Source organism: Colobus angolensis, unplaced genomic scaffold (genome assembly GCF_000951035.1).
Source record: "Colobus angolensis palliatus isolate OR3802 unplaced genomic scaffold, Cang.pa_1.0 Scaffold72, whole genome shotgun sequence".
NCBI lineage: Eukaryota > Metazoa > Chordata > Mammalia > Primates > Cercopithecidae > Colobus > Colobus angolensis.
The window spans coordinates 1,507,147-1,528,941 of NW_012120932.1; the positions used below are offsets into that span (position 1 = coordinate 1,507,147).

The following is a 21,795-nucleotide window of genomic DNA, read 5'->3' on the forward strand; positions in this document are numbered from 1 at the left end:
CATTTCCAAGTCAGTTTAAAGATTTATAATACATATTATTAACCGTTACTGGGATAATTATGTGTGTATGGGAATAATCATCTTGATGACTCCTGGAGGTGTCCATGACAACTAGAGGACACCGTGCATATTTCAACTGTACAACATTGTAGATAGTTTTTTTCTGTTTTAATGAAAGCAGTCATCTTAAGGAGTAATTAACTTTGACTTAATGAGAATGGCTTCTAAGGAGATGTACGTGGAGCCATTTGATGACGCCATTTGAAGGAGAGGTGGTTTTGAGTATCTTCCTCCCCTCGTTAGCAACACCTGCCATACCACATGCCCTGTACCCGCCGGTTGAGCGTCAGCCACTCAGGTTCGGACCTGTAATTAGGCAGCCTGCCACTCTTGGGTGCCCTAGACTTTCCATCCAAACTCTAAGGGAGAGACAGCTTGGTTCAGCAGGAGGAACACCAGCCTCAGAGTCAGAAGATGCAGGGGAAGTCCAGACTTAGCCACATATTCCCTGTTGTTCTCCTGTGCCACCTGCCCTCGCTGAGCCCCAGCGTCATCACCTGACCTGCAAGATGGTTGGTGAGTTTGCAGCACGGTGCTGGTTCCTACAGAAGCTTGTCGACTAGCCATTTAAGGTGGCCCAGCAGTCTGCTCAGGGCTGATGTCACCCCACTGCACTGGTGCTCAGAAGGAAAAACAGGCAGCCTCTTCCTAAGGCCAAGCATCTTCAGCCTGGATGCTCTGGGAATGTAGGTGGAGCTGGAGAAAGGGAAGAGGAGTGGAGAAAGGGAAGAGAAGGCTGCATGTTCTTCATGGATTTTAAAACCTAGTGTGTCATTTAGATAGTACCTAGTTTGTTGATTGTAAGAAGAAAAGGGGGATGGGAGTCAACACTTTCTGATGAGAGCAAAGCTGCTTTGTTTGAAGAAAGAGGTCTGTTCACTTCCTTATCAGTGACATGAAACTCCAATGAACCTTGTCTGAAAACTACTGATCGGTTCCAAACATGTTATTTTATAATTGAATCAAATGAACCCCAAAGAAGTAAAATGACTGCATAATTATTGGAGAACAAGATGGGCTCCCAAGTCTCTTGGTTCCTGGTGTAGTTATTTCCTTATACCGGGTTCTGTATGTCTTTCACTAAATCATTTCTTTAGTGCTGCTTATAATATTTTTATTGATAATAAGCCAAATCTCAAAGTTATACTATTCCTTGTATATATACACAAAGGCAAGACACACCATTAATATTTTTAGATCATGGCTAGACCAGGACTTCCTTAGTGTATATGTGTGTTAGTAATTATAGTGTAATTTTTGAAGCCAAACAGAACATCTGTTTTTTAGTACATTATATTGTGAAGAGTGTTTGCTATAAGGACATTTATCACTTTTTTATGGAATTAAAACTTCCCATGCAGAACATCATGAAATTTCAGGGCTGAACAAGTTCCATGCTAGCCATATTTTAAAAATCATAAAATCAGTTGAAATAAGTACAACTTCCACGTAAGAAAAAAAGCTTCAGTCGGTCATTCTGATTTTCATTTTTCTTTGGGATTCTGCTGCCAGAGCAGAGTTGAGAAGAGACATGCACAGCAAGCCCACATTGTGCCTGCTGGGTCTGGCATGGGTCTGGATCTGCTGTTACTCCAGGCCACTGAGGGTGGCTGTAGTCTCCTGGCAGCCCTCAGGCCCCAGTGTGCTCATTGCATTGTCATCCATTTTTCTGACTGCACAGCACTTGCATGCTTACTTGTCTGCTTGATTTCCTGCTTATTGCCTGTACCAGAGAGGAAAGGCCCCATCTGCTCTGTTTGTCACTGTCTCTAGAACAGCATCTGAAACACAACTGAATAAAGTCAGACTAAGAAATAAATGAATGAGTGGTTCAGAATCTGTGTCTGTGTCATCCCAGGATGCTAGTTCTGCTGACTCACCTTATTCAGTTTGAGCCCCCTTTAATACTAATTTTGTTTACAGCTTAGATTGCCTTAAACCATTTATGTCAATGCGTTTATATTCATACATCAAGAAGTATTGAGCAAGGGTTCTTGTTAAATGGATGTGTAACCTTATCTTCTTGTTTTTACCTGTCTCTTAAATTCAACTTGGCCAATTTAAAATTAGTAATGCTCCTTCATTCCTAAACTGATTACAAAGCTCAACTTTTGTTCCATAAAATTCTGTTTTTCTTCCTAACAACCTGCTATAAGTCTTTGACCCTTCAGTCTAACAGTTATCTTCATATTATTATTGTTGTTCATGTTATAATCTCTGAATCCTGCGTATTAAGAAAGGGCTTAGAAAGCAGGCTTAGAAGTAACATTATGGAATAAGTCTGGCCGGGTGCAGTGACTCACGCCTGTAATCCCAGCACTTTGGGAGGCCAAGGTGGGCTTATCACAAGGTCAAGAGATCGAGACCATCCTGGCCAACATGGTAAAACCTGTCTCTACTAAAAACACAAAAATTAACTGGACGTGGTGGCACATGCCTGTAGTCCCAGCTACTCGGGAGGCTGAAGCAGGAGAATCGCTTGAACCCAGGAGGCAGAGGTTGCAGTGAGCCAAGATTGTACCACTGCACTCCAGCCTGGTGACAGAGCGAGACTCCATCTAAAAAAAAAAAGAAAAAATAGCAACATTATGGAGTAAGTCAAACTTTTCACACTCATGAAATTGAAAGTCAACCATGAAATTGTCAATTGTGGTTGGCTATGCTGGTTCCTTTCAGTTTTATATGAGATAATAACTGCATTCATACTTTCCAAAATGCTTTACATTCTTTTCTGGTTCTTATAATAGCTTTGTGAAGTGGGGATGGAAGGTTCCTAGAGTGGTGAAAGAACTATTAAATGATTAAATAACTAAAGCTTAAAAAATTAGAGAAACCTATACAATGAGGCCAACACTGGCACTTAAGTTCCTAGCCAAGACATAAAACCGAGAGTAACAAAAGAAGTCAACATAGTTTCTATATGTGTCTTATAAATTACTTTAGCAATACAAAGATAAAAGAGCATTATGTTAAAAAATTTTAATATATGGTTTTGGTAGGGCCAATACATAGTAAAGACATAGCTTTATGTTCAATTGAACGGAATAAAATGATATATTTCAGTAAATTAAGGCAAAGGAGATAGATGCTATGACCAGTGGTGCAAAAATTTATACATTAGATTTACCTTTACAAGGTTATAGTCAAGAATAATTAACTTGTATTTTAAACAAACTCTACTGCTTTTGAAAAAATATTTTAATCTTGAGTAAAGAATAGTGAAGGTAATCTTAATATACTATTTAACTTTAAAAAATAATTTTAGAATTATAGAAAAGTTTCAAAAATGTATAGAATTCATGCACACCCTTCTGCCAGCTTTCCTTAATGTTAACAATGTACATAACCATAATACGATTTTCAAAACCGGAAATTAACATTACAGTAGTGTTTTCATTTTACACATGTAATTAATGAAAGAAATGAAAGCTACCCCAATACTTAGTTATAGTTATACCAGTAATTATAGCCCAGGGCCTTACAAGAAATTAACAAATTGTTGTTTTAACAGAATAATAAACAACACTTATTCATAAATTCTGCCTGCTTTTTTTCTTGTCATTATGCTTCTTAATCTTGAACCAAAAGATACATAATTTTTAAAGGGACTTACAGAGTTCTCAGCTAACACCAGTACTCAAGTTGATTATAAAGGCTGTGTTTATTTTGTTCCAGACTCTTCTGGTCTAGCTCAGTGTGCATAATATCCTATTCTAGTGAGATGGCCTCTTTCTAAAGGTGGGAAACTGAGAGATTTTACCTTATAAAACTCCTAGAGACTACGCCTTTTAGGTATATTTTGGTTGTTCATCTGTGTATTAGTGAATCAGATTGACTAGCATATAATGATACTGAGAATAACAGGAGGATTATGTCTCTCTTGTTAATGACAAATGCAGCTACTACAAATACATGAGTAAAGTTTATAAACAGTAAAGGAAAACTTGGAATTACTTGATGTTTTGTGGTTTAAGAACAATACTTGAATATGATCTTATGCATGAAAATGTGTAAGATGGTATTTCTCTAATTTTAATGTAATTGTTTTCAAGATGAAGATGTTCCAGATTTGAGTCATCATCCTCTTCAGCATTGCAAATTTCTTCTGGCAGAATGTTCCTAAGGAAAAATAGACATGCAAGTCACACATGGTCCAAGTAATAATCTGCCTTCATTTAGGAATTAAGTTTAACATTTGTTAAAAAACTTATTTTGTTCTTAAAATAAAGTTGGATTCTTATATTATAGACCAGAATAAATTCCAACTACATCAAAGATCCAAATGTGAAAGATGAAGCCATAGAAGCACTCGAACAGACCGTGGTCACACCCTCTGACTCGGGAGATTCTTCCTATATGTGATTTGAAAACCAGAAGCACTGAATGAAATGATTTAAAATTTACTGCAGGTTTTAAAAAAAAAAAGTGCAAAGTTAAACAACATGACAAAGGAGAGAGTAACTTATATCACAGATACAAAGGCTTCTTAAGAATCTAGGAGGAAAATGGAAAATGCTCAATTTCATTCATAAGAAAAATGTAAATTGAAATTTTACTGGCATACCACTTTTTATTTATGAGGTTTGCAAAAAAAAAATCCAAAAGCTCATTAACATATTCTAATAGTGAGCCTGGACCGATCAAATACCACTGAAGGGAATGCAAAATGGTGCACCCCCTCTGGAGAGGTTTTTGGCAATATCTAGCAAAATTACATATGCACTTTATCCTTTGCACTCTGCATTCCCACTGCTAGGATTTTATCCCGAAGTTAAACTGGAAAAAAACAAAATGACATTTATACAAACTTATCTTTTGTGGCATTATTTTTAGCAGTAAGAGTGGAAACAAATGTCTATCAATAACGAACTGATTGAATAAAATATAGTATATCTGCATAATATTCAGTTGTAAAAAGGAATGAAGAAATTCTCTACATACTGATTTGGAGTGATATACTGATACTTTTAAAAAGCAAAGGGTAGGCTGGGCCTCCCAGCACTTTGGGAGGCCGAGGCAGGTGGATCACCTGAGGTCAGGAGTTCAAGACCAGCCAGACTAACATGGAGAAACTCCATCTCTACTGAAAATACAAAATTAGCCGGGCATCGTGGCGTATGCCTGTAATCCCAGCTACTTGGGAGGCTGAGGCAAGAGAATCACTTGAACCCGGGAGGTGGAGGTTGCGGTGAGCCAAGATCACGCCATTGCACTCCAGCCTGGGCAACAAGAGCAAAACTCTGTCTCAAAAAAAAAAAGAAAAGAAAGAAAAAAAGCAAATGGTAGAAAAAATACACATACCCAATAAGGTTTTTTTTTTATGTCATTTTCTTATATCTTATATTTCTTTTTTTATATATATACTTTACGTTCTAGACCCTCCAAATCTCATGTTGAAACGTGATTCCCAGTGTTGGAGGTGGTGCTTAATGGAAGGTGTTTGGGTCATGGGGGCAGATCACTCATAAACAGATAAATATCCTCTCTAGGATCAGGGGAGTGAGTGAGTTCTTGTTCTATTCATTCCCATAAGAGCCTAGCACCTCCCCATTCTTTTTTGTCTTCTCTCTTACCATGTAATCTCTACACACTCCATCTCCCCTTCCACCATGAGTGGAAGCAGCCTGAAGGCCCTCACCAGATGCAGATGCCAGTGCCGTGCTGCTTGCACCGCCTGAAGAACCATGAGCAAAATAAACCTTTTCTCTTTATAAATTACCCAGCCTTGGGCATTACTTTATAGCATCAGAACCGGACTAAGACATATATAGAGAGAAAACTGCCCTTTTGTGTAATAATTTGTATAATAATTATGGATGGGGATGGGGAAATATGTATATGTATGTAGGCTTATGTTTGCAAAAATAAACACTGGAAGGATAAACTAGAAATTTAAAAATGTAAACTATGGGAAGGATCATACAGTGTACGACAGACAATCACAAAAGTAAGACTTCTCTTAATTCAACTTCTTACACAGTTTTGACTTTGGAATTATAAATATTTAACACAGTCAAAAGTAATATTCAAAAAGAAAAAAGCAATTTCTAAAAACTAAAAACTAAATAACATGTCTGAATATTAAGTTGTTGACATATCACAGAGGAAACCACTGTATTTCAGCTGTACATGTTTAGTGGAACTTATTCTAAAGACAAATAGAGCTACCAAAAAATAATAAACTTAAAGCTTTTGTTATTAGCAGTAATAATGATGTCATTTTGAAACAATTGTTTACGTATTGTAAGATCATCCAAGTTAATATTGTTGGGAACCTAGATTTTCAGTGTAAGAGAAACAAGTTTTAATAAAAGGAATTAATATTCAATGACGTTAAATTTGATTTGGGAATGTCAATCTGAACTTATTTTCTTTTCAAAATACGGAATTTCCTGGCAGTCCACTGAAAGGCCTCCATACAATAGCAATACAATTGAAAGGGCCACGGCTGGTTCCTGCTTGGGGCTTCTCAATACTATTCCCCAAAGAAAGGGGCCAGGCTTTTTGGAGGAAGGTCTGTAGTAGGGAATGCAGAAAGTAAGCCTGAGGCCCACGTGTGCCCAAAAGCAAGTGAGCAGACACAAGAGCCAGTTTGAATAGTGACCATTGTCCAGATACAGGACGGTTTAAGAATAATGACTGCAACTGATTGAAGCATAACTGCTTACATGAAAGCGTAAGTGTATGTTGATTCACCGGAAAAAGAGAGAACCCTAAAACAAAATAAAGCAAAAACATTTAGGCTCCAACTTCTTACTCCCACTTGTGGCTTAAAGGAAAGAACTAAGCTTTTTTCTTGCCTTTCAGAGTGACAAAGCAGCCCTAGTTGATGAGCCAAAAATTTTTTACAGCGGAATTCCAGCTAATAAGCGTGAGAAGCATGGCAAAAATAGAAATTCATCATTTTGTTACCCCTAATGAAGTAAGAATCAGACAACATTCATCTATGAGTGAAACCATTGGTCCAGTGATGGAAGAGTAAGTTTGTCATAGGAGATACCAGGCTGTGACCACCTCAACCCACTGATCAATTTCAGAATCACAAAAAGTGGGACAAACACTAAACGCCTTCTGATGCAATGCAGTATGAAGCATATGGCACAACCTGTGAAGTATTTTTGCAAAAAAATTTTGAAACTGAATTTTACAAAGCCTTCCCAAGCCCCATCTCTTCTTCCAGTACCTTTAAAAACTCGAACTTTTCTGTGTTTTTGTTTTGTTTTGTTTTTGTAGGCATTTAGTTTATTTGGACTTTTAGAGAAGGGGAAAGACTGAGAGGCATAATTCTCAGGGACAGAACAACAAGGTTATTGTCTCCCTCACTGCCAATTATAAAGACCCCCACTGACAAAATATTCTGGATTACTTCTCAAGACACTCATGCCATCTAGGCAGAAGTGATGATTCAGTATATAAGCTGAATACACGCAGAAAAATGTGTTCCCAAAAGTAGGTAAAGTGAGTATCAATAAATGTATTCAGAAATTTGACTTCAGAAAAATCTAGATAGAAGCAGTTTTAATTTTAGCATATATTTAGGTTTTATGCTCTATAGATTTATTTATTTACATATGGAGGTGGGAGTAGTAACATAATCTGTTGCTTTGAAGACTTATCTGAAACTCTCTCTAAAGTTCTAAGTGTTATATAATAATAATCTGTTAATTTTTCTTTTTCTTTTTTTTTTTTTTTTTTTGAGATGGAGTCTCACTCTGTTACCCAGGCCAGAGTGCAGTGGCAGGATCCCGGCTCACTGCAACCTCTGCCTCCCAGGTTCAAACATTCTCCCACCTCAGCCTTCCAACTAGCTGGCATTACAGACATGCCACCCCCAAGCCCTGTTAATTTTTGTATTTTTAGTAGAAACGAGGTTTCACCATGTTGGCCAGGCTGGCCTGGAACTCTTGACCTCAGGTGACCCACCCACTTTGGCCTCCTAAAGTGCTGGAATTATAGGTGTGAGCCACTGCATCTGGCCAAAAGATGTTTTAACTATGGAAATTTATAAACATGTGCAAAAGTAGGAAAAACCTCTAATGAATCCTCACATACCTGTCATCCACCTTCAGTAATTACTAACATTTGCCAATCTTGTTTCATCCAACCCCTTAGCACCATTTTTTTTTTTCCTTAACCTAAATCCCAGAGATCATGTCATGGTTGTTTTATCATATATTTTGCCAACCAAAATTTAAACAGATACTTGAAAAAGCCAAAATTTACCGTATCTTGTTGTTGTTCAGCCTCAGAAAATGTAGTGCTTTCATTTCTTGTATCCCAGGTGGTATAGATTTTAAGTCATTGTGATCCAGAAATAATTCTCTCAGGGAATGATATGCCCCGTAGAAGGAGACACGGTCCATGCCATCATCAGCAAGTTTGTTAAATGACAGGTACAAGTATTCCAGGCCTGGTTCCATGTGACCAAACACATAGCCAGGGATCCGTTCAATCTGGTTCCCGAGGAGCACGAGGTGCAGCAAGGACTTGGGTAGATAGGAGGGGACATGATAGAGCTTGTTGTATGAGAGATCAATGGATTCTAGATTTCTGCAACAAAGAAAAAAGTAAACAGGTTAGGGACATCAGGATGGTGATCATCAGCTCTAAATTTTGATAAGGCCAGTCTTGATGCTGGTCCATTTTCCTATAAGCACCTAGTTTGTAGTGAAGATTCCAAATAGGAACTTTTCCAGGTATAGCCAGCCCTAGTCCCTTGCACCAAGGTGCATGTCCTTACCAGTGTGCCATACTGCCTCCCAGCTATGCGAATCCATGCGAGGGGAGCATCAAAGACTAGGAGGGAAAAACTCATATCCCTGGAGGCAATACTGAGGCCCAAAGACTAAAATATCTGTAAGGTTGATGTGTTGAATCCAAAATGAAATCCCATGAATCCCAGCATACATCGAAATGTCTATCTGTAAAGTTGTCTCTGGTTCCAGCAAGGAAGTTTGGTTTGTTTGGCTTGTTTTGGTTCCCCTTCCCCTACGTTTTCATTCCACATTTGATTTGATGACCTGGCACACCTGGGACTTGAGGTGATCCTGAGGGATCTAGAAAATGCTGTTAATCATCTAGAAGATCTGGGAAACGTGGTGAACTCACTGGCTTGTTTCAGGAACCCACCTGAGTCTCCTAAGGCTTCTGCCCCACACCCTCTTTTCACCTGATGAAGACTCCTCTGCCCTCAGTGGACTCAGTGCCACATGCTGCTGAGCCCAGTTGGCCTCTCCATCCTGTTTCTGAATGACACACGTCCCCGGCTGTGTTACTTAGGCACATAGTTCCAGGACACGCAATCCCAGATCCCAGTTGTCTGCTGGATTTGCTGCAGGGCTTGCTTCTGACTCCCTCCCCCTTCACTGAGAGCTACAGCCAGAGGTTGCTGATTCTTGTCCAGGAAGATGGAGTCTACTTTTGGCCTCCACTGTTAGGCCAAGCATTCTTCAGTCTATTTTGTAAGAGTTGCAGTGAAGAAATAGTTTGGAGAAAAGAAGGCTGTGTAGTGTAGAACAGGCCTGGGCTCTGGAGCCTGGTGCTTCTATCTAATGATGATGAGGAGAAGGAGTATGGCAGATTTCTTTCTCACTGTGTGCAGGCAATTATCTCATTCAAACCTGCTGACAACCTGTGAGGTAGACAGAGCTAGAGTGGCATTTGACCACTAGTGGGCAGACCTCAAAGTCAGACAGCTGGGGCTCAGTTTTTGCTAGCTCAGCACTTGGCATATGATAGGGTGTCCAGTACGCAGTATGGTGACAACAGCAGTAGTAACTGTAATAATCCTAATACCAGTCATGCAATGCACAGGTTGGAAACTGCATGAAGGAGCCCACTTTGGGGATAGGGTAAGGGTTCACTAAGAAACGATTCTGTCTCCGAGCCCTTCAGTATCGTCACCTCCCTCACTTATCCTATTCCCAGTTTTCCTATTCTGTTTAATAATGAGAGGAAGAAATAGTTCAATAAAATTTAAATCGTAGCATGTACTTACTCTTGATTTATCCAGGCTAGAGGAGCAATCCTATTTTCTTCAATTTTGTTATAACGTAGTACAATGACATTGATCTTTCTGGTATGATTGAAACAAATTTCAGTTATTTCTTCAATTTGGTTATTTTCTAGGTGTAATTCCTATAATTAAGAGAAAAGACTATTATTTTTCTTTTGTGTTAGTTGATATGTTCAGTCTCATGAAGACTAAAATAGTAACATAGACTATTGTCATTAGTATTATCTAGAGTCCTTCTTCACTGCTCTTTCAAGTAAGCTCTTGTTTTTAAGTTGTCTTTTTTTTTTAAAACGGGGTCTCACTTTGTCACACAGAATGGAGTGCAGGGCACAAATACGGCTCACTGCAGCCTTGACCTCCCAGGCTCAAGTGATCCTACCACTTCAGTCCCACAAGTGACTGAGACTACAGGTATACACCACCAAGCCTGGCCAATTTTTGTGTTTTTTGTAGAGACAGGATCTCACCATGTTGTTCAAGCTGATCTCGAACTCCTAAGCTCAAGTGATCTACCTGCCTTGGCCTCCCAAAGTGCTGGATTTACAGGAAAGTTGTCAAATTTTATAACTAATTAGTGAAATAAAACACACTGTCTGTCATGGTGATGGAATCAAATAAATTTTATTTAAAATGTATTAGCCATAATATGTTGCAAGAAATGGCATACCATAATAATTATACAAGACTCACTACTTTATAATACTTATTCACATAAATTATCTCATTTGGGCTTTAAAAACTGAAGAGTAGACAAAAATTATTGTCTCTACTTACCAGTGGAGTTAAGTTGGGCCTGGAGAGACAGGGAGGCTCACCCGCGGTTACGTGACTAATACTAAGAGGGGCTTGTCCTAGCCGAGTCTCCAGTCCCAGACTGCCTGTTTCCTACTATTTCATGTGGTCTATAATATTTTAGGCTTATGTTTTTAGATTTGCTTTTGTTATAATTAATTTAAAGTTAATTAAGAGCCTTAATTTACAACCAAGGAGAAGTTTGCTAGAATTGTTAGTAAGTTTTTAATAGCTAGCTGCCTTCAAGTTTAGTTTAGTTGGCATTAGAGGGAGTTTTTCACTAAAGGATTGCATTATAAAAATTCTCTTTGTTCTCTTGTTAGAATTCAGAGGTAGAACTGGCTTATATCTTTAGTGTCACCTTCTATTCCACCTGTGAGAATTTCCCTCTTTGTTAATTTTGGCATTTGTTAGAAATTAGTAAAGCAATTTTCAACTTTTTGCTTTTACCTGCATATGTATTTAGGAGGTGAGCTAGATCAGTCAGAGACTAGTTAAATAAATCCTGGCACACCTGTCCATATGTTGAAAAGTCTGCAACTGTAGGAAAGAATGACATGAGGCAGCCTTGAGGCTGCATGGTTAAGTGAGGCAGGTGTACAGCAGCGTCTTTAGAAGGATTTATAGTATGTGCCATGCATTTGTGCACTTGTATGCCCAGTGCCTTGCAGACTGGTAGGAATGGATCCCTTTGGAGAGAGAGAAGCCAGTATGGGAAGCTCAGGCTCAGAGTGGGGCACATTGCACTTTTGTATTATCCTCATTGTGTATGTATGTGTTTAACATGTGTATGCATTATCTATTTAAATTTTAATCTTTTAATTATTAATTTCTGGCCCTGCCCCACAAGGAATCTGACTTAGCATGTCTGGGATAGGTCCAAGAGTCTGTATTTCTTAAGAACCCAGGAAATTCTGATGGAAAGCCAGGTACTGATAAATGTCAGTGTTATATAACTCTGTCACTTAATCTGGAAATAGGAAGAAGAAGAAGGGTGATAGCCATGACAGCCACATAAGATCACCATAGATGATGCTCTTTTCTGGCTTGTTGGGGCTGAAGCCGGGGGATGCTGCATCCTGACTTCTGGCTGGATGATCATGTGGTATAGGAGGAACGGAGCTTATAAGAAAACCTGTGTTCCCACAGTTGCCAGTATGTATAGACTCTCTGGACCTCAGTGTTCTTTTTGGCGGGCGGGGTGGGGTGTGGTTTGTAGAGATAGAGTCTCTCTGTGTTGCCCAGGCTGGAGTGCAGTGGTACGATCCTAGCTTACTGCAGCCTCAAACTCCTGGGTTCAAGTGATCCTCCACCTCAGCCTCCTGAGCAGCTACAACTACAGGTGTGCACCACCATGCCTGGCTAGTTTTTTTAAAAATATATTTTTTAGAGACAGGGCCTCAGTATGTTGCCCAGGCTACTCTCAAACTCCTGGCCTCAAGCCATCTTCCTGCCTCAGACTCCCAGAATGCTGATATTACTGGTGTGAGCCACTGCACGGTCCACCTCAGTGTTTTTAATGCAGGAAATGAGGGGTGTTGACATTCATCAGCCAAAGACCCTCTGGAGCACATCCTGCAGCAAGGAGACCACACATCCGGGGACCTGTGGGGCATCTCTAGAGGATAATAAAGCAAGGCTGGAGTTTGGGGCCTGGAGTTAGTCACAGGACAGTTTTGGTAGGAATTGGGTCAAAACTTGTAAGCTACAGAGTTGCTGGAACAGTCAGAGGCTTCTTTATACAACACTTGTATCCATGCAAGTTACTGTTAGGTCAGAGTGTCTGCGATTTTGCCTGGAATTTGTCAGTGGACACTCTATTACGGTTAATACCTGTTTGAGCTTCTGTGATAAGCGTCACATTTCTGGATTGGGACAGTATACACTGTCTTGAGAATCAGAGTACCTCATAGAAGTTGTGGTTTCATTTAAATTTTCAATTCCTTTCTCCCATTTCCCCCAAGAGCTGTCAGAAGTACCATTTTTCACTTTATCAGGTGTCTCTACTAGTAATTATAATTTCTATTCAGAATTTTGTATTGCTTGAAGAAAAACAATGCTTAAATTATAGGAAATTCTGCATACAGCATGAAACTAGAGTTTAATTTACATCACAATAGTCTTAAAATATATTTTGTTGTATACCATATTTAAAATATAATACATTTAAAACATTAAAAGAAATATATTGTTACCTCAATAGAAGCAGGAAGACCCTGCGGTATAATTCTAAATTTATTTTTTCCCAGACGCAAGTAGGCTAGGCTCGTCAAAGGTTTGAAAGCTAAAGGACTGACATTGACTTCACTGAGATTATTTCCTTCCAGTTCTAAGGTGACCAGTTGATGTAAGTCTATAAAAAATAAAAGTATTAGAATATTAGGATAATTGAAAAACCATGCAGATTTTTGTAGGCTTTTGAAATGTCATGTGAAATGGCCAGTTTATTTGCAGGGCAAATACAGTTTTTTTAAAACCTTTGTATCCTCCTGTAAAGTCTTTTCTTAAGTACTTTGTACATCCCAGATGCTCAATTCAACCAGGACTAAATGCATGGTCCAGTAGTGAGGCAGACCCGAAAAAAATCATTGAAATGCTCGGTGCTAACAATATGTGTAAGGAACAGAAGCAAGAGAGATGAGAGGGAGGGAGATAGGAAAGAGAGGCAGAGGAGTTTCCATAGAAATTGTGGTGACTGAACAGGGATTTGGAGTTCAGATAGGAAAGGAATAGAAAGTTGTGGACAGTCATTGGAAACATTGCAAAGACATAGATGTATGAAATGGCAGCATCATAGGCAATGGGGTGGGTGGAAGTTTAATGCAATGAGTGATTTTTTTTTCCAGGATACAGAAAAGAACACTTTCCCTGGCTCACCCTCAGTCTCTGAACAAGGGAGTCAGAAGTAAACCAGAGCAGTGAATTCCCATCATAGTTACTCACTTGTTGGCACACAGTGCAGCCAAATGGAAGCTTTGAAAGAATGATGATCAAAAATTCTCCACGCATTCAGATTGAACTAGCAAGAAAGGCCTTTATACAAACAAGTTTTTTTTCTACTTTGTTTCTACTAGTCTCAGGAGTGGTATGATCCAGGTCAAATGGAAGCTCCATGCTGCAAAATGGACAGCTCAGCAATGACAATACCCAGAGGCATCTGAATCAGAGGTTCAGGGTGTGGCCAAAATTCCCAGATTAGGGGATGTTTTTTATTCAACCCCCTTCATGGGCATTGCACCGAATGCCATGTGGGACTCAGTTCTGTTCTTAGGCAACAGCAAAGACAGTTGCATCAAGAATAGAAATAAATGCTGTAAGATTATAAGAAGAAGAAACAGTGTAGATGTGAGTGGTATGAAAGTGCCAGTCTCCTACAGACAGAAAGATTTAGATAGAAGTAGGAGGAACTTCCAGGCTGAAATAGCCAGCTGAGCACATGTAGGTGAAAGACCATGTGGGTTTGTTCAGAGGGAGAGGAGACTAGCCCTGGAGTGGCTGTGCACAGAGGGGGTTAAGGTTGGTGCTCAGAGAGAAGTATACTGGGAGGGCCTTTTTTTACTTTATTTTAATTTATTTAGAGACAGAGTGTCGCTCTGTCGCCCAAGCTGGAGTGCAATAGCATGGTCTTGGCTCACTGCAACCTCCGCCTCCCAGGTTCAAGCGATTCTTCTGCCTCAGTCTCCCGAGTAGCTTATTGCAGGCACCCACCACCACACCCAGCTAATTCTGGGAGGGCCTTTGCACCCTGGACAACAACGTCTGGCTCTCATTCTCAAGGCAGCAAGATGGGGACGGCAGGACAAGGGCCACATTTTACAAAGGTTAAGCTGGTGGTGGTGCTTAGGATTAATGGAAGTGCTGAGCAACAGGAAGTAGCCAGGCCAGCCAGTAAATTGTGATAAGTGGTTGTATTTCCTCATATTCGCTTTCATTTCCAAAACTAAAGGTACTGAGAATCTGACGTCTTTCTCTAGTAAATAGGTGAAGTTTTGAAATGCAGTGGAAGTTTTTCTTTGAAAAATAGATAACAGAAATGAACTAATGGCCATTACATGACTGAGAGAAAAAGAGAGAAACAGTACAAATTCAGGACACTGTTCTCTGGTATATATGGGAAATAGGAGGTAACAGGAAATAGGATGGTGCTAGAGAGTGTTTCTTGTAGGTGAGACTTGAGGTAGATGTTGAAAGGATTCATGGACAGGAAACAGGAAGTCTTCCATGGTGGGTGGTACCATGACAGGTTGTGGACATGGCAGGTGCCTTGTTGTTCCTGGCAGGCAGCATCACATGGTCATCCACTGGAGCAACCTCCAGGGCTCCTACTTTGGTTTTTTCAGTCATTAGTGACAACAAAAATGCTTTTAAAGCATGCCTGGTTTTTCTCTGCTGTCCCTCCCTCCACCTGTCACACTTCTCTCTCAATTTTAAGTCCTTCCCTTTCTCCATAACACGTGCACATCTCAGGTGGACTCTGCTCCTCCTGCAGGTAAATTCCCTGCCCTTCAGCAAGGTGTATGCAGCCCCTGGTGTTGCTCGTTGCCTGCCCTTCACCTTCACTGTGCCTGCTTGCAGGTCCCACAGGATCCCAAATTGTCTCATTTATTTGCACCTTTGTGCTGTTTTCTCTCCCTGGCGTGCCCTCCTTCCCTGTCTCTGGAGCTATAATCTGAAAGGTCATGAGTGAGGAGCCACCCCAAGAGAGACGACAGGAGAGCAGTGGGCCACCTGCTTCCACACAGAAGCAGGGAGGCCTCATAGCATTCCTGGCAGCCAGCCTGACCATCCACAGCATCAGGACTCCCAGCCAGAGGGAGCCCAGCACCCGAGGGACCGGCACAGCAGTAGCTCTTAGGACTCAGCCCACCCAGGGAGTGCAGCAGGGGTATCTGGGCCGGAGGACAGAAAGCACTGCCGGCATGGGGCCGAGGCTCCTCTGTGCTCAGACTGTGGAGAAAGGCAGGCTAAGAAAGGCAAGCAGACAGCCCGCTCACCCTGGCTTCCTGTCAACACTCTGGGAATCTAGAAGCATTTGTGAGTGAGGGAGAAGAGTATCCTTTAAGGCAGTTCCAGGGGTGTGTGAAAGCACCTTCACAATCAGGAGTGCATGTTTTATAACACTTCATTGTGATAACCCAACTAAAAATGTGACTGACTTGTAGTTCATATACAGCCTGTTAGTACAGTTGTTCTAAATTGCTGACACCCTTTGGTCTTCAGCAGTTAGAAATTGAATTTTCTAATGTCTTTCCCATTTGGCAATCTCCATCGAAATTTGTGTTTATTAATGTTTTTCTGTGTGTCCTGAAATCCATCTGGAAATTGAGTATTTCCATAACTAATCCTCAGATTTGGCAATTCTCATTATTATTATTCTTTTCTCAATACCAGAAGTGTTTTGTTCCTGTGAAGTTTTTTGGGAGCTACAGGAAACAATGGGATTGTTTCATTCCTTTAAAGGCTTTGTTTAATACATAACATAATGAATAAAAACATAATATGTTTCAAAGCAAGTAAACAGACAGTGTTGAGCACTGACCTCAAGAGCTATGCTAGACTATTAGGAAGATAAAAAGAAAAGGTTGGCAGTCCTTGTCTCAAAAAAGTACACAGTATAATCAAAGGCATTAGCTAGAATTCATGAAAAGTAAAATGTGATAAAACCTCTTTTATACAGAGTCACATTTGGTATCTTCAGCTATCTAGCACAGTCCAGAAACAAGCAGAAGAGGAGCCAGTGCCAGCAATGTCAAGTGCACAGAATGTAGGGCACCCTCACTAAAGGCTGTCAGAAAGCTAGGCCACAGTGGGCGCCGTGCATCCACATGCCGTGGGGTGTGGAGTTAGCAGGACTTTAGTGACATATGAGTACAGAACTTCCAACCCAAGCCCTCTCAGGCACAAAATTGCCAAAGCCAAAGTTAATACCATGAAGAGCATGTGCTTTCTTTGTAGGACAGCATCTCAGCCTCATATGTAGTGCCCATTTATTCATATTTCATGCATAATTCCCATGTGCTTAGTTTTGTCTTTAGGTTCCAACCCATGATAAATGAAAATAGCAAGTTGTATGGAGGCAGCAAGAGTTGTGGGTGGAGTGTATTGACCATCAGAGTGATAAAGGAGATCCAATCAACAAGCCATGGCACTGGTTAGTCACTTCGAAGAACCGACAAAATTGTCGATCCAGAACGCAAAACACATGGCGTTGTGGGGAATATGTAGTATAATTCTTCAGATATTTTGGATTTGTAGTAAATTTATTGTCTTGTGAATAATAAGAACCTGGAATCATTGAGAAACAATGTTATACAAAGATAACAGGTAGTTTAAAATTCATTTTACATTTTGCCAGTTAATAGTTAAAAGAAGTTTTATCAGCTCAAATGGTTAAGTGACCTAAAAATATTGACTATTTATTCATTTGGCGATACTGTAAATAAAATTTCTACACCACTATATAAGAAAAATTATAAGGAAGCACATCATTGAAAAACAAATATTAAATACCTGATAAACTTTCTTTATCAATAACCTGAAGATTGTTCTCATTGATTTTAAGTTCTTCTAATGTAGATGGCAATTCTGAAGGAATCTGTATCAAATTATTTCCATCCATATTCAAACGCGTTAACTTCTTCAGAAGCTTAAAAAGCAAATCTCAAAGTTACTTTTTTATCTAGTCACAGCTGTGCAGTCACATTTCACATAAGGGTCGTTTTGAAGCACTGACTGAAAGTCTCACAAACTATCCTTCCTTAGGCTTAGACAGTAATATCCAGGCCACACAGCAAACAAACCCCATATTCCCCCTGCCAGGTTGATATTGATCCTGGTAATGGCATTGATTCTCAGGGATTTTCAACAGACTGCATTTGATTATTTTGTAGCTTACTCATCATGTTTATATTGCAGCTTTTTAGAAAGTGAGAGAAAGCTGCCATAACTACTGGATTGGTCATTCTTGCTAGATCTTAGGTTTCCGCCTTTTCAGCAATACACAGAAATTTCATGAAATCATGCAGTAGTCTGAGCTGTCATGGATGCTAACAATTAAGATAGCAATCAATCCTTTTAACATACTTGTACACCTCAGTTTTTTATCTACTCCAGAAAGGTCATAAAATGACACCAATTACTGTGGAAATTTTCCAAAACTAAGGACTACAGAAATTACAAGCTATTCCTATATGGCATCCAGTTGACTGTCTGGAAAAGTATCTTTTCACATGTGTAGTTGTGTGTTCGTTGGTCAAACCTAGCCTCTACCACCAAAAGTGAGGAACTGTGGTTAGGTAGGTTTTAGTAAAGTCCCATGGAATGATTCACCTCCTCGGTGATCATATTCAAATTTCAATAGTTTCGGAATGGGACAGAGAATTCCAAAGCAAGAAAAGGAGGTAATCTCCTACAGTGTTTTTCTCTTGGTCAAATACAGGAAAAGGACCCCCTAATGCTAGCCATTTTCTAGGAGAAGGATGGATAGCATGAAGTAGATCTAGGATGTGAATGTGGAACTCTCTTATCTGCCAGCCGAGACTCCAGATAAGAAAGAGGAACTGAGACTATAAGAGGCCAGTGATTTGTCTGAAGAGTGGGTGGAAGACCCAGAAGACCGGCCAAGGGAGTAACAGTTTCACCTAGTGGAATAGAATGTGCTTTATTTATGGCTTTTCAAACACACACATTTATGAGTTTGTTTGTTTGTTTGTTTTTTTTTTGCAAACATAAACCCCTTCTCTCTTAACTCTTAAATTCCTTGAATTCTGTCTTCTTTCCTCCTTTTTGTTTTTTGAGACAGGGTCTGCCTCTGTCGCCCAGGCTGGAGTACAATGGCGCGATCTTGGCTCACTGCAACCTCTGCCTCTCGAATTCAAGCAATTCTCCTGCCTCAGACTCCCGAGTAGCTGGGACTACAGGTACATGTCACCACACTCGGCTAAATTTTGTATTTTTAGTAGAGACGGGGTTTCACCATGTTGGCCAGGCTGGTCTCAAACTCCTGACCTCGTGATCCGCCCATCTCAGCCTCCCAAAGTGCTGAGATTACAGGTATGAGCCACTGCGCCCAGCCCATTTGATATATATATATGTAATTAGTTCAATCTGTATCTTTCAAAGGTTTATTCTATGCTGTTTCCTGTTCTCTCTCTTTCCCTCTTTTCCAAGCTATCCCTAATTTTTATCTGAGCCTATCTGTTTTTCCAGAACCCCCTTCTGCCAAAGTATCGTCCGTCAGGTTTTGTTCATTGCACAAAACAAAAAAAAAAAAGGAAGCCGTGTCTTGCTGGCCTGAAAAATGTTAATAGAGTTTCCAGATAGGCTCAATTTATTTCCAGAAAATACTTCATATACTAACAGACCAGATTTTAGCATGTTTTCAGTTACTTGGGGAGAAACTACTCCATAAATTAAAATCATTAGTTTTGTCACTGATGCTATTGTTGGTGCCCTTATGGCAAAGCTAAAAGTATGTAAAATAATAAACTATATTCAAGAGAAAACTTGAATGCAGTTTAGGAACATCAGAGAGGAAACTTTCTTAAAAGAAAACTGCCAATTAGAAACATTTTCCTTTTCCTCCCTTCCCCATCTCCAACCAATGCAAGTCATAGTGAAGCCATTCGTCCAAATAGACAAATCAGAGCATGTATTTACCTTGAATGCTTTTGGACCTATGCCTGAAGAAGTGATATTATTTTTGCTCAGATCAAGCCTTTCCAAATTTGGTAATCCATTAAATGCTTCATCTGGGATGGAGGCGATGGAATTGCCTAGGACATACAGCGGTTATGTTTTAGGCATGTGTGCATATACATACATGTACACACATGTATGGGCGTGTGTGCATAGATATCAAGAGAGAGCTTTGGAGGAGAAAGCAATATTCAGAACAAGGACAGAATATATATTATATAACCAAAGTATGTTCAGAAAAGTAACAGGCTGGAAACAGATGGTTTAACATCGTTGACGTTTTCTCTCTAAGGATTCATCAGGCTGTAAGTATATCATGGTTTAGATGAAGGTGCTTAACACAGCCAGAATGTGGTCTGCTGGAGAGTACTGGTAACATTGTACATTTACAACAAAGGTGTGGAAGGTTATACAGAAACTGATTTTTATTCTTCATATTCTCCCATAGCCATTTTCTTGGACTAGAAGCATGCCTCTGTTTTTGTCCATGAATGCTCATGCAAATCACTCACCTCCTCTGAGCCTGTCTCCATCTCTGCATACGAAGCTGGGGGAGATCATCTCCAAGACTCTCTGAGATCTAACGTTATGCCTCTAGAGCTTCAATCTGCAAAGGTTCCTATATGCCCTAATTTTATGGGTTTTTGTTTTAACATTTAGTTAAGTTCAGTAGTCGATTTTTAAACCCAGAAAGTGAGCTTACCAATAATACATCCCATAAAAGTCACGTGGTGACATTCTTACAAAACCATAACAGTGTAGCTCAGTGTGGGTCATTTATCTTTTCCAAGACTTCAGACTTTCACAGATTGGGTTTTCTTAGGGCAGAGCATACCTGGGGCACAGGCCACAGGAGGAAGGGGCTTTGCTGAGCATGAGAGGAATTCCTTAGGTGATCATATAAAAGTAGAATGAAATCCTTTGTCAGAAAGGCCACGGAAGCTTCTATTATGTTTGACACTGGCAGTGTGCTGTCACAAATGGCCATCCCTGCACAAATGTGTTGACCTTTTCAGCTCCCCTCACCCAGTATCTCCAGAGCCACCCCTGCCATAGGGGCCTCATTACCCAGATGAAGGCTCCTGTTGCTCCCAGCACCCAAAGTGTCCCCACCAGCCAGCCTCTCACACCTGGTCCTGCTATTCTTCTACTCAGAGCCCTCCCTGGTGGTCCGATGGAAACATGGGCAAAAGGCCTAGATGACCACATTCCCACTAGAATGTCAAAAATGAGGGGAAAAAGCAACTGACAGTACCAAGTGCTGGCAGGCTGCAGAGAGGCAGGAGCTCCCCAGCATGCAGGTGGGAAAGGAATAGCCACCTTAGAGAACTGTCGGGCAGTTTCTTATGAACTTAAACATGTATTTACCATATCAGCAGTCCCACTCCTGGGCATTGCCCTAGAGAAATGAAGACTTAAGTCCACACAAACATTTGTACGTGGATGTTTATAGCAACGTTATACATAATCACCCCAAACTGGAAACAACTCAGATGACGTGTACCTGGTAGGAAACCATGGCCCATCCACATGATGGAACACTACTTGGCAGAAGAGAGGAATGAACTACTGATACACAAAGCAAAATGCGTGGCTCTCAAAAACATTCGAAACCAGACTGAAAGGGCTGTGTATTGTATGATTCCATTTATGTGACACTCTGGAAAAGGCAAAACTGTAGAGACAGAAAACAGATCAGTGTTCTGTGGTGGCCAGTGACTGGTGGAGGGGAACAAGGAATTTTGGGGAGTGATAGAACGTCCTATATCTTACTTTTGGTGGTGGTTACGTGACTGTGCATTTGTCGAAACTCAGAACTTATGTACTAAAAATAAGTTTTACTACATATGAACTATACCTCATTAAAGCTGATTTTTAAGAAACATCAGTAGGAAATCATCATTGGATTTGGAGGAGTTTGCTTTATACCTGACTGCTATTCTGCAGTAAATAGCCATCTCTTCTGCAAAGTTTATTTATTTGAAGATTATGAAATTAGTCTATTCAGGATCAATTTTTAGGATGAAATTAAAATAGAATCTTCATAGAGCAATGAGAATCGTTCTTTTTTTTTTTTTTTTTTTTTTTAAGAGACAGGGTCTCACTCTGTTGCCTAAACTGGTCTCAGACTACTGTGCTGAAGCCATTCCCCCACCTCAACCTCCTGAGTAGCTGGGACTACAGGTGTATACAACTGCACATGCCTAAGAGTCATTTACTTTTTTTTTTTT

The 21,795-nt window shown here is 40.1% G+C and overlaps 1 protein-coding gene across 1 annotated transcript in view; it reads right to left on the bottom strand.

Annotated features, from left to right (window-relative positions):
- Positions 1–3,022: 3,022 nt before the first annotated feature.
- Positions 3,023–21,795, bottom strand: part of ECM2 (extracellular matrix protein 2, female organ and adipocyte specific) — a 61,602-nt gene continuing 42,829 nt past the window's right edge. Inside the window, exons 4-9 of the mRNA XM_011927523.1 lie at positions 19,526–19,641; positions 17,378–17,513; positions 13,063–13,220; positions 10,058–10,197; positions 8,284–8,610; positions 3,023–4,179 (exon numbers count right to left, since the gene is read on the bottom strand). Coding sequence (XP_011782913.1) covers positions 4,011–4,179; positions 8,284–8,610; positions 10,058–10,197; positions 13,063–13,220; positions 17,378–17,513; positions 19,526–19,641 — 1,046 coding nt within the window. The 3' untranslated portion in view covers positions 3,023–4,010. The remainder of the gene's footprint in view (positions 4,180–8,283; positions 8,611–10,057; positions 10,198–13,062; positions 13,221–17,377; positions 17,514–19,525; positions 19,642–21,795) is intronic.